The sequence below is a fragment of the Vespula pensylvanica genome, chromosome 17 (assembly GCF_014466175.1).
Source record: "Vespula pensylvanica isolate Volc-1 chromosome 17, ASM1446617v1, whole genome shotgun sequence".
Classification (NCBI taxonomy): domain Eukaryota; kingdom Metazoa; phylum Arthropoda; class Insecta; order Hymenoptera; family Vespidae; genus Vespula; species Vespula pensylvanica.
Window position 1 is genome coordinate 1506935 of NC_057701.1, and position 11312 is coordinate 1518246.

Consider the following 11312-nt stretch of genomic DNA (forward strand, 5'->3'; position numbering starts at 1 on the left):
ATTGCTTGATACGATTCGTAATTTTTAAGTTCCTCTCTTTTATCATGCTTCATTTTCTGATTTATCGTTTAACCAAGGAAATGTTTTTATTAATTGCGTCAACCTTTGCAATTTACGTTTTTTCTTTCATTCGAAGAAAATGCTTCAGTTGCGATAGGGTTATCATTTGTATGTTATTAATGCTGTTTTAACGATTTAATCGTTCCATTAAGAATCAGTGATTGTTTTTACTTTTTAAGAGATTTCTCTGAAATAAACTAATGTGTTTCTTTCTGTTGTCAAATATATAGATGTTTGATTAATTTATTATTGAAAATTTTTTGTTATTCGATTATTATGTTATTCCTGATCTTAGATCTGAGGATATTAATTTGATTGTAAGATTAGAATTGCTCGCCTTTTACATTGATTATTGATTATTATATAAACGATATGGCAAAAGTACTTATCTATTTTCAATGCATCATGTCAAAAATGGTTGCAATCAGCGTTTAATCTTTCAGATAGTAAAAATTAATCATGGATGTTTCTTAACACTTCTTATCGTACATAAGGAAGCAGCACAGTTTGTATAAAATGTTAATGTTGAGTTAATAAATTGTTCCAATGTATAAAAATGTGCATATATCTGTATTCCTGCTTTATGTTACTTGTTACTTTTGCAATTAAGCGATCATACAAAAGAACATTATCAGAAAAACAATGCAGAGAGAAAATCAGTATAAAAATTGGTTTACCTATGTTCTAGATACGTTTGTAAAAAGTAATGAAAAACACATGAGTAAGTGTTTTCAAAAATATATTTCGAATTCATCAGATTCAAATAAAGAAGCTCATCAATTAAAATCATCATTTAACATATAATATACTTTGATCATAGACAACCTTCAGGTTTGATTTTAAACAGTAAACATACTTCTTGTAATAAATTTCTCAAGATTTTAGCCTGGTCCTTAACACTCTAAAATAATTATATTATGTTTAGATAGATAGAAAATAAATATAATGTATATAGTACATAGTTACATCATTATATACTTACATTATTAAGAGAGATTGTAGGTATAAAAGAAATTCGTGGCTTAAGAGCACTTGTCCTTTCTCCATATCTAGCTAAAAGTTCTTTTCCTTTTGCTCCAGAATAACATTTCAAAATAACATTAAAGTCCACATTCATTTTCTGTGCACAAACTTCCATTATATTTACTGGTTCTATATTATTTTTTATCATGCAAGATAAGTAATTCAATAGAAGTGATTGATCTTTTATAAGATCAATGGCGCATGCATGTATCATATTCCCTTGGCATTCAATTGGTCCGTGTTGACATTTAAATTCATAAGTATAATCATTTTGTGTAGTCTAGAATATAAACATTTTTTAATATTAGTTATTGCTATTATGAAACGTTTTATTTTATACAATTATAACATTTAAATATATTGCTTTACCATAGCTTTCCCATATGGTATCAATGTGACCTCTACATTTTCTTTCAGTTTCATATATGTTGGCAATAAATGCTTTACAAAGAAACTTCGAGAATCAGGACACAATGTTTCATAATATACAGTTATATGAATTATTTCTTTTGGATTAGCTTTTTGCTCTATTAACATTGATTTGCTTTCCAAAAATTCTTCTGCTTAAATTTAAGAAAAATAATTAAGAACAATGATTAAAATAATTAACTTCATATTACACGTAATTATTAAGTTAAAATAGTTTTCTACCTTCTGCAACATGATCTTGTGTAAACGATAACAATATTTTCGAAGATTGCCATAGAAGTATGATTGTAATAACAATCAGCAATACTTTCCATCGAAAACTGCATAACCCCATTATCTGAATTTATTCTCTACAAATACTGGAATATAAAATTACGGATAAAAAAAATTTTGTATGCATATATATAATTTTATGAATATTAACTTACCAATGTGTAAGCGTATCCATAAAGATTGCAAATATATAGACATTATTTTTATACCTATTTTAAAGATCCATATGTTTATGATGTTCTAAGATGACACCATGCACAAGTTGATTCTTGACTGTAAAGATTAATTAATTTCTTAATGATTGAAAAATAAATAATAATACTCTGATAAAATTAACACATACTTACTTAACTTTATTATATATCTACGTTTTTGATAAAACCATAAATTTCTTATCACTCTTATACAGTTAAATGCATTGTTTCACTTTCTCATGTTTCAAGGAAATGTATGAACGTTAATTGGCGCGTATTCCGGTATAACCAAGAAAGGAAAAGATTTGTCATCAATCTTACGACAAACATTCAAAAGGTATAACCTCATACACTAATTGATAAAGTTAGTATAAATTGTTTCATTTTAAAAAAAGCTTTAAGATATTTTTTATTTCTTCTATAATAATTTTTAATTCGTGTAACAATGCCGTAGTTGTATTTTTCTTTCGTTGGGTGGCAGTACAAAAATCTACCGATGAATACCATTTTAAGAAACGCGCCAATCGTTCACTTTATTTAGATATAATAACTCGTATAAGTCGTACGTATATGTACTTCGATATTTCGAGTTTCGATAACTTTACTATACGATACTATTCATGGTAGTGAGTATATGCGTCTGCGCGACAGTTACACATTCAGTCAAATGTCTGCTCGCGTTGATGTGTGTGCTGCTACATAACCTATAAGAGATAATATATAAGCATAGTCAATTTTTTGATCATTTTATTAATTGTGTAAAATAAAGAGACAGAAATAATAGTGTTTAGAGAATTAGTCTACTCATAAATATAATTAGTTTAATATTGTACAATAAAATATGGAGAAGGATCGGAAACCACGTGTATTATTAGAAGAGTATGGCATACCAAACGTAAGTTTAGAAATATGAATTATTGTTATTGAACTGTTATTATATATTATGTTTCTTTTTTTCAGATGGCAGAATATTCTTACGAACCGTGGAGCTTACAAAAATTTAAAGAAGTAATATGAATACATTATATATACCAATATATCTCAAATGAAATTTCAATATATAATTATTAATTCATAATTTTTTACAGACTTTTAGAATAGAGATTGTAAAAGAGTCTAAAGATGAAAAAGAGTTAGAATTTGATCTGATTGGTTGTCATTCCTCGCTGGCAAATGCTTTGCGTAGGATACTTTTAAGTGAAGTACCAACTATGGCTATTGAAAAAGTTTTTATATTAAATAATACCAGTTTAATTCAAGATGAGGTATTGGCACATAGGTAATAAATAAATATATATTAAAATCAAAGTCAAAATAAAGTGCATTAATATAAATTTATCAAATATATATAGGCTTGGACTTATACCTCTAAAAGCTGATCCTAGATTATTTGAATATCCATCTACTAATGAGAAAGATGAAAATGAAGTTAGTGATCAGGACACACTAAGGTACGAGATGAAAGTGACATGTACTTGGAATCCACAGCCCCCAAAAGACTCTAGACGGCCTAATGACATATATAGAAATAATAATGGTATCATTTACCAATAGAATTTTTAAAAGTTTTCATAATATAACGTTAGAGAACAGAAGTTTCATATTTTTGTTTTAGTTTATAGTAGAGACATTAAATGGATACCGATCGGGCGGCAAGCAGAACTATATCCTAGAGGTACAGAACAATTGGGTGTTTTAGAAGGAGATATTTTAGTTTGTAAAATGAGGCCAGGGCAAGAAATTCATGCATTTATGCATGCAGTGAAAGGTATTGGTAGAGATCATGCAAAGTTCTCTCCAGTAGGTATGTACCCTCTTCTTGAAAATTTCTTATGTAATTTTGATATATTCAAATCATGAGTGTTTATGTAGAAAGTAAATATATTTTTATTCCATATAGCTACTGCTACATATAGGTTATTACCAGATATTCAGATAACAAAAACTGTAAGAGGAGAAATGGCTCAACGTTTAAAAAGTTGCTTTAGTCCTGGTGTTATAGAAATTGTAGAACGCCAGAAAGGCGATCCAAATTCACGAGAAGCTGTAGTAAAAAATGCTCGCTATGATAGCTGTTCTCGCAATGTTTTTCGTCACGACGATTTAAAGGATTGTGTGCAACTAAGTAGAATAACGAATCATTTTATCTGTAAGTTCATTACTCTATCTTAAATTAGTAAAAAATTTCTCATTTATTTATTTTTTATATTTTATGTATTTTATGTTATTTACAGTTACTATAGAATCTGTTGGTGCATTACCATCAGCTATATTATTTACAGAAGCAGTCAAAATATTAAAATCAAAATGTAAGACATTTATAGAAGAACTTGAAAATCCATTATAATAAATTTGATATCTTATATTCTAAGTGCGAAAAAAGAAACGTTTTTTTATAAATGATTTATTGTCATTAGAACCTCATACATCATAGGCTTTTTTCAAAATTATTTGTACTTATTGTTACAAGCATGGAACATTTTTCAATATTATAAAAAATCGTTGTTTTTCGAAAGACGGCAGTAACATCGATATAATTGCATATTTTCTTCAGTTATTTACATGAAAATATTGATATGTGAAATATATGAAAATTTAGGTATTATTAGACATATCTATAACATTTTTTTTTTTTTTTAATTTGTATGTGTACTTTAAAACAGAAGAAAAATATTGTAGTTATCATTTTATACAACAGTTTTTTAATTTAATATATTATAGCTCTGTATATGAATTCCTGAATATTTATAGTAATTATGATATAATTTGGAAGCCATATTAATCTGTATTATAAACACTTAGTTATATCAAACATAGAATTTTTAATATTTTCATGAATAATTTAAATGAAATTAGAGCTTAAACACAATTGAAAACTTCAATTATAAACATGGAATATTACAGAATGGAGCATGAGCTTTTTTCACGAAAGGGATTAGACTTCTGTGATGAGAAACCAACCAAAAGACAATCCTCTTGTTCATGTTCAGTAATGTACTTCATAATATCTTCAATGGCTTTGCTCACCATTATACGTTTGATTGCAGCTTCACGGCGCAATTGCTCCGTGATCATACGTTGTTGTTGTAGATTTGTAATCACCATGTCCATAACAGCTATATCCAAATAAGTTAAATGGATGTGATTTCGATAATATTGAAATACTGTAAAAATAAGAAATAGCATTTAAATAATGCTGTAAGTAAACTTTTCATTGCAATTTTTAAAAAGACCAATTCCAATAGAAAACTTACACTCAGTCCTTTCAATGATATAAGAAATCTGTGAGAAAATTTAAATTTATATAATCTCCGTTACTCCTTATTAAACGTATCTCTTTAAAATTCTAAAATGATCTAAAAAGGAAATAGAAACTTAAGAAGAGGAAACCAAACCCTACATACTACAAAGATATGACGTATATGATTATTTATTCTCCTCATGTATATAACCTGTCACGGAGGGGATATTATAGGCTCTCTTCTCATTGGTTAGAATTTTAGACCAATCAGATTTAACCTTACAACTTTCTTAAATCACTACTTGAAAAACAAAAAATATTAATAATATAATTCTAATAATCTATTAATTAATTAATTTGTTTAAAGGTAAACAAATTATTATTAAAATATTTTTTAAACGATAAAAGCAATATTCAAGCTCACAATAGTGTCAAAGTATTTTTCTTCGATATATAAAGTAAAAAAAAAAAAAAAAATAATAATAGAAGAAATGAAACATTTGAATATATATTATTGATGCAATATTATACAATATTATTTAAAAATATATATATTAATAATATAATATATTATTGAAATTTTTGATGTATAAAAATAATTCCGCCAGGGGTACATATAGTAATATGTGTCTCGTGTGTTTCTACTACCTGCAAGACCTGTAGTACCGATAAACAGCCTCGTCGTTTAGCATCGACATTCCCGCGCTGGTCTCTTCCTAGCTTATTTATTCTCCTTGCATGAAGTTAGATTCTTCTTTGTCGGGAGGGCGTGAGTTTTCCACGATATTCGTGCGAATATTAACGTGACGATGCCGAAAAGAAAGAATCAAGCACTAATAGATTCTGAAAGTAGTGGCAGCGCATCGGAAAGTGGCTCGGATTTGGATAATGTAAATAATATAACCTTATATACAAATCATACACACTATCTTATCGATATTCTGTCATTCTGTTACAAAAGGAAACGTTTTTATTTTCATCTATTGAAAATGCAAATTTATTAACTTCTGATAATTTAACCCATAGCCAAATTGTTAATGCATTTCTAATTTTTTTGACCAAGGAACAATGCGATACATCGAATGGTTTCTCATAACCTACTTCACGATATGCTAGTATCACTTTTCTTTTTCTTTAAAGTCTCCTACCAATTATGAAATAAACTAATGCTTCTTATTCCAATGTCGATTTAAGGCAAGCAACCATTTTATATTTTATTGTTTTATAGATTATATGATTTTAGATCTTCGTATATGTTAGATTTTAGTTTTTCATATATGTTTTCTTCCATACATATATATGTACTTATTATTGGCAACACTTATTATTGACAATATACGGCATGACCACTGTGTATTTTAATCTATTTTTAAACCAAATATGTGAGATACTAATATTTAAACGAAGAGTGTACAGAATGTCCGTTTGATAGATATTTTTATAAATATAGGATCTACTATCACTTGCCAAGAAGAAGAAAGGTAAATCTCAAGATGACTCTCAATCCAATGAAGACAACAATGTTGCTAAGAAAGATGTCAGGCATGATTCTGATACATCGGATTCCGATGACGATTGGGGAGCAAAAACAGGAAAGACTAAAAAGAAAAAAGCACCAACTAAAAGAAGTAAACGGAAGATGACAAAATCTAGTAGTGAAGATAGTGGAAGTGAAAAGGAATCTGCAAAAGTTTCTGAACCAGAGGAAGGTATGTTACATTATTTAAATTAATTATATATTTTTAAGAAAACAAGTTTTGTTTATGTTTTAATAAAAATTTTTTGTTATGATAGGTGAAGTCTCAGATTCTGATGCAAGCGTTTCCGATTCTAGTCAAGAAGAATTTAATGACGGTTATGATGATAAATTAATGGGAGATGCTGAAGATCAAGCCAGACTAGCTCAAATGACTGAAAAAGAGAGAGAGCAAGAAATTTTTAAACGAATAGAGCAAAGAGAGATCATGAAAACTAGATTTGAAATAGAGAAAAAATTGAGAATGGCAAAGAAACAAGAACTTAAGAAGCAGAAGGAATCAAAGAAAAAAGAAAAGGGTGTAGAAGATAAAAAGATAGATAGAGCACCAGATCCTAAGGAGAGAAGTAAAGATCGTAAGAAGACAATAGAAGAGAAACAAGATAAAAAGTTTCATGCAATGTCTTTGCTGAAGGCAAGACGCGAAGAAAAGAAAGAAAGAGGTAAATTCTATCATCTAATAAAATACATGACAATGTAACTGAGTCTAATTGTATATAGTGAATTAAAAAAAGTTCTTTAAAATTAAAAAAGAAATGTAATTTATTTTGTAGAAGAAAAAGAAAAGCAACGAATAGAGCAGCAACAACAACAATCAAAAGATATAGAAGAGGAGGAATTGGAAGATGATCATAAAGGAGGTGCCAATAAAACAAAGTTGAAAGCTTCAGATATTTATTCTGATGACAGTGGCTCTTCGGATAGCGGAGAAGAGGAAACAAGTAAGCCAGCATCTCATCAAAGGTCATCTTCCAGTGAAAGTAGAGATTCTGATTCTGATAATGACAAAAAGTTAGTATTGTTATATCTACGAAACATTTCAAAGGAAATTATTCTAATTAAACTTCTTTGTAACCTTTAGATCTGTGACCAGTAACAAAGCTAAACCGAAAAAACCTTTATATGTCAGTACTAAAGAAGAATTGAACAAAATTCGATTGTCTCGTCATAAAATGGAAAGATTTGTTCATCTTCCATTTTTCGATCGAGTGGTACAAGGTTGCTTTGTTAGAATTGGGATTGGAAATAATAATGGGAAGGCGGTTTATAGAGTAGCAGAGATCAGTGGAGTTTGTGAGACTGGTAAAATCTACCAATTGGGTGGTACAAGAACAAACAAAGGATTGAAATTAAGACATGGTGCTCAGGAACGTGTATTTAGATTGGAATTCGTATCGAATCAAGAATTTACAGAATCTGAATTCTTTAAATGGAAAGAAACATGTGCATTGCAAGGGATATCAATGCCTACGTTTGATGAGGTAGAACAAAAATTGAAGGATATTAAAGAGGCCTTAGTATACGAATTCAAAGAAGAGGATATCGAGAAAATAGTAAGAGAAAAGGAAAGATTTAAACAGACTCCGTATAATTACGCGATGAAAAAAGCACAATTAATGCGAGAAAGGGATGCAGCCAATTGTAGAGGAGATGATGAAACTGCAAGTCGTCTTAATCAAGAATTGAGTGAACTGGAAGAACGTGCTTCTGAACTTGATAAAATGCGAACAGCAACGATATCTAGTATCTCGTACATCAATGATCGTAATAGAAAAAAGAATGTTGAAGAGGCAGAAAAAGCTATTATGGTAATATTACGATAGCATCTTTGTAACTAAGATTTTTTATAAGAAATTCTACTTTTATATTACGTAATATTCTGAATTTATTAGGAAGAAATAAAAGCTAATAAGGGGAAGAAAGTAGACGATCCGTTCACTAGGCGTAGTACAAAACCAAGAATGGTTTATAAACCCGACGATGAAGATACTCCTGCTGCGACTGCAACAAATGAAAAATCAGGTTCCCAACAAATTGGTGATTCTATTTCAACTACCAATGAAAAAGAAAATGGTCAAGAAGTAAAGAAAAAACAAAGTACTGAAGATTTGTTCAATGCTCATGATTTTGATATTACAATAGATTTAGAGGTACCAATTCCAAGTAAGTAAACAATAAATTTCATTATCTTTCATTAATTCCTAGAAATTATATGTAAAGTTTTTTCTTTTCAGATAATCCTGTTAGCGTTTTACCTAAACCTGTCAGTAATATCAAAGACACGGGGCCTCGTCGTTCCTTAAATTTAGAAGATTATAAGAAGAAACGTGGACTTATCTAACAGTTTATTTACCTTAGACTGAATAATGCTGAAGTTAATTTATCAACGTTATGTTGTAATAACCGATATAAATATCTTAGCTATTTTTGTCATTATTGAACGAAGGACAAAATTATAGTATTGCTAGCTGCTCATTATAATGATTATTATCTTTTTAAATGATCGTAGAGAGAGATTATCTTTATTTGTTTATTTTCGAGAGAAAGATTTCTTAGTAAACGTGAAGAGAGGTTGTCGGTATTATCATAAGAATAATTTTCTTAAATAATAAACTTATAAGAAGTACTTAAAGAAAATGGTAGATAGCATTACCACTTGGATGTCGGAAAAAATTCTTGGTTCCACTTTTTCGTTTTTAGGTGTCGCATAATGAATCTAGAAAAGTTTTAGCTCATATACACACACACAGACACGCATATTCATTTCTATAACTAGACAAATTAAAATGAAAACGATAGAAAAAGTGACAAGATATTTTATAATAAAGATATATAGGATCACGTGTCCTAATATTTTTCTTGTAAGTACTCATACGTATTATCTACTACCGATTAATTATATATTTCATATTCATATATAATTTCCCTCTCTTTTTCTCTCTCTCTCTCTCTCTCTCTCTCTCTCTCTCTCTCTCTCTCTCTCTCTCTCTCTCTCTTTCTCTCTCACTTTCTCTCGTTTTCTCATGAAATTTTTATATTATTCATAATAGAATTTGTAATTATTCCACTACGAGATACTACATATGAAACTTTAGTATAAATAACTATTAAATTTAATAGTGCTACCATGCTATTAATTGTATAATCTTCCAATGAAGATTTTGTATAATTCTAGTTGTTATCTTTTTTTTTGTGAATGTGGTATTGATATACCGATGTTATTAACGTTAATAATTAATGAAATGATTAAAAAATGACATATTTTTTAAAAGATTTTGTAAATAAGTTTTTAATTCAAATTTTTATTCAAAGTATTATGCCATCTTGACAATTTTTTATCAATAGCAATGGTAACATTTTGGACTTTTTCTTTTTTAAGTATATGAAATGCTTAAGATAATCGAGATTGATGAAATACCGTAATAACCGAAAATTGTTGCTATTAGGAATTACTTATAAAAAAAAAAAAATTGTATTATTGAAGAAAATTATTTTTATCACATTATCTATACAAGAATATAACGATTAATATCTTTTTAATATGTAACTATATTCAAAGGAACATGGTATCTTTAATAAAGAAAAATTCTCATATCTTCAATTAAAGTTTTGTACCTCGTCGAAATATAACTATACCAGCGCTCAATGCCATTAATGAAATTTGTAAATACCTTGGAAATGACAGAAGTTTTATAATTATTTAAACATTTCCAAACTATATTTCATGAATTGAAATGAAAAAGTTTATCTATATGATCATTAAAACACATGACACATTGCAAATGCGTATCAATTTAAGGATAATGATATTGTATTATTACAAATATCAAATGTAACTGATTTATTGTAAAAAACTTTGTTTATCTACAAAAATATCCACTCTTGTATATGTATAGACATACGCAACTATATATGTGCATATATAATTAACGGCTGTGTAATTAATTCTTTAACTGTTAGTAATACGTGTATGTGATTGAAGTCTATTTATTTTTCTTTTGTTATTTTTATAATAACAAATAGCACTCAACACAAAGTTAGTAAGATTAAAATTGATATACAGACAAGTGAACATTTTCTCAGAAGGTTACGAATATTTATGCTATGTTTTGAACATAGCACAGTATTAAAAAATATAAAAAAATAATTATATTCATACAGTTAAAGGATTAACATTATATAGACAAATTTTTAGAAACACTTCTATCTTATCGTTTTGGAAGGAGTGATTTCTTACCTGTATAATTTTTGTAGGGAGCAATAAAATTCATATACATATATATAGGAATGAATATTTGATGATTATCAAATATAATTTTGTAAATATATATATATATATATATATATATATATATATATATATATATATAAATATTTGTAGAGAGGGAAAGATCACAGGAAAGTGATTAGAAGATCTTGAATAATTCTTTAAAACATACTCCAAGATATAATGCTATATACACAATGCTGTAAAATAAGTTTAAGTTATAGATCTGTTAGAAAGATATGATCTACTTGTTCATAGAATTTTACATTTAAGTAATAACTTTAAATA

At 28.0% G+C, this 11312-nt stretch overlaps 4 protein-coding genes across 8 annotated transcripts; 2 read left to right on the plus strand and 2 right to left on the minus strand.

The window, feature by feature from the left end:
* Nucleotides 1–782: 782 nt before the first annotated feature.
* Nucleotides 783–2524, minus strand: LOC122635148 (gamma-interferon-inducible lysosomal thiol reductase-like). Of its 5 annotated transcripts, none has more exons than XM_043825011.1 (6): nucleotides 2133–2524; nucleotides 1995–2058; nucleotides 1735–1871; nucleotides 1453–1646; nucleotides 1043–1363; nucleotides 783–961 (listed from the first exon to the last, which is right to left on the minus strand). In XM_043825011.1, exons 3-6 carry the CDS (start codon nucleotides 1844–1846, stop codon nucleotides 875–877), a joined length of 714 nt encoding a protein of 237 aa, XP_043680946.1. In that variant the 5' UTR covers nucleotides 1847–1871; nucleotides 1995–2058; nucleotides 2133–2524; the 3' UTR covers nucleotides 783–874. The 5 variants fall into 5 exon arrangements, with proteins under 5 accessions (XP_043680946.1, XP_043680947.1, XP_043680944.1 ...); XM_043825012.1 differs by having other exon boundaries at nucleotides 2129–2524; XM_043825009.1 differs by having other exon boundaries at nucleotides 1941–2058; nucleotides 2133–2521.
* Nucleotides 2525–2662: 138 nt separating this feature from the next.
* On the plus strand, nucleotides 2663–4365 carry LOC122635145 (DNA-directed RNA polymerases I and III subunit RPAC1). Its single transcript, XM_043825002.1, has 7 exons — nucleotides 2663–2874; nucleotides 2940–2987; nucleotides 3068–3258; nucleotides 3332–3516; nucleotides 3595–3783; nucleotides 3880–4128; nucleotides 4214–4365. Exons 1-7 carry the CDS (start codon nucleotides 2821–2823, stop codon nucleotides 4324–4326), a joined length of 1029 nt encoding a protein of 342 aa, XP_043680937.1. The 5' UTR covers nucleotides 2663–2820; the 3' UTR covers nucleotides 4327–4365.
* A 416-nt stretch (nucleotides 4366–4781) lies between these two features.
* On the minus strand, nucleotides 4782–5410 carry LOC122635151 (guanine nucleotide-binding protein subunit gamma-1). Its single transcript, XM_043825018.1, has 2 exons — nucleotides 5234–5410; nucleotides 4782–5143 (listed from the first exon to the last, which is right to left on the minus strand). Exon 2 carries the CDS (start codon nucleotides 5088–5090, stop codon nucleotides 4878–4880), a length of 213 nt encoding a protein of 70 aa, XP_043680953.1. The 5' UTR covers nucleotides 5091–5143; nucleotides 5234–5410; the 3' UTR covers nucleotides 4782–4877.
* Nucleotides 5411–5895: 485 nt separating this feature from the next.
* LOC122635143 (RNA polymerase-associated protein RTF1 homolog) lies at nucleotides 5896–10358 on the plus strand. The gene is made up of 7 exons (XM_043825000.1): nucleotides 5896–6110; nucleotides 6671–6929; nucleotides 7015–7419; nucleotides 7531–7768; nucleotides 7839–8565; nucleotides 8650–8920; nucleotides 8992–10358. The coding sequence occupies exons 1-7, from the start codon at nucleotides 6030–6032 to the stop codon at nucleotides 9096–9098; spliced, it is 2088 nt and encodes a 695-aa protein (XP_043680935.1). The 5' UTR covers nucleotides 5896–6029; the 3' UTR covers nucleotides 9099–10358.
* The last annotated feature ends 954 nt before the right edge of the window (nucleotides 10359–11312 follow it).

Bases quoted from the DNA above. Each gene is read 5' to 3' on its own strand.
- LOC122635148 (XM_043825011.1), bottom strand. From the start codon at position 1,846: ATGGGGTTATGCAGTTTTCGATGGAAAGTATTGCTGATTGTTATTACA. The intron at 1,647-1,734 runs GTAGAAAACTAT...CTTAAATTTAAG, and splicing joins ACAAGATCATGTTGCAGAAG to CAGAAGAATTTTTGGAAAGC. The intron at 962-1,042 runs GTAAGTATATAA...TAATTATTTTAG, and splicing joins CTACAATCTCTCTTAATAAT to AGTGTTAAGGACCAGGCTAA.
- LOC122635145 (XM_043825002.1), top strand. From the start codon at position 2,821: ATGGAGAAGGATCGGAAACCACGTGTATTATTAGAAGAGTATGGCATA. The intron at 2,988-3,067 runs GTAATATGAATA...AATTTTTTACAG, and splicing joins GCTTACAAAAATTTAAAGAA to ACTTTTAGAATAGAGATTGT. The intron at 3,784-3,879 runs GTATGTACCCTC...TATTCCATATAG, and splicing joins TGCAAAGTTCTCTCCAGTAG to CTACTGCTACATATAGGTTA.
- LOC122635151 (XM_043825018.1), bottom strand. From the start codon at position 5,090: ATGGACATGGTGATTACAAATCTACAACAACAACGTATGATCACGGAG.
- LOC122635143 (XM_043825000.1), top strand. From the start codon at position 6,030: ATGCCGAAAAGAAAGAATCAAGCACTAATAGATTCTGAAAGTAGTGGC. The intron at 6,111-6,670 runs GTAAATAATATA...TTATAAATATAG, and splicing joins GTGGCTCGGATTTGGATAAT to GATCTACTATCACTTGCCAA. The intron at 6,930-7,014 runs GTATGTTACATT...TTGTTATGATAG, and splicing joins AGTTTCTGAACCAGAGGAAG to GTGAAGTCTCAGATTCTGAT.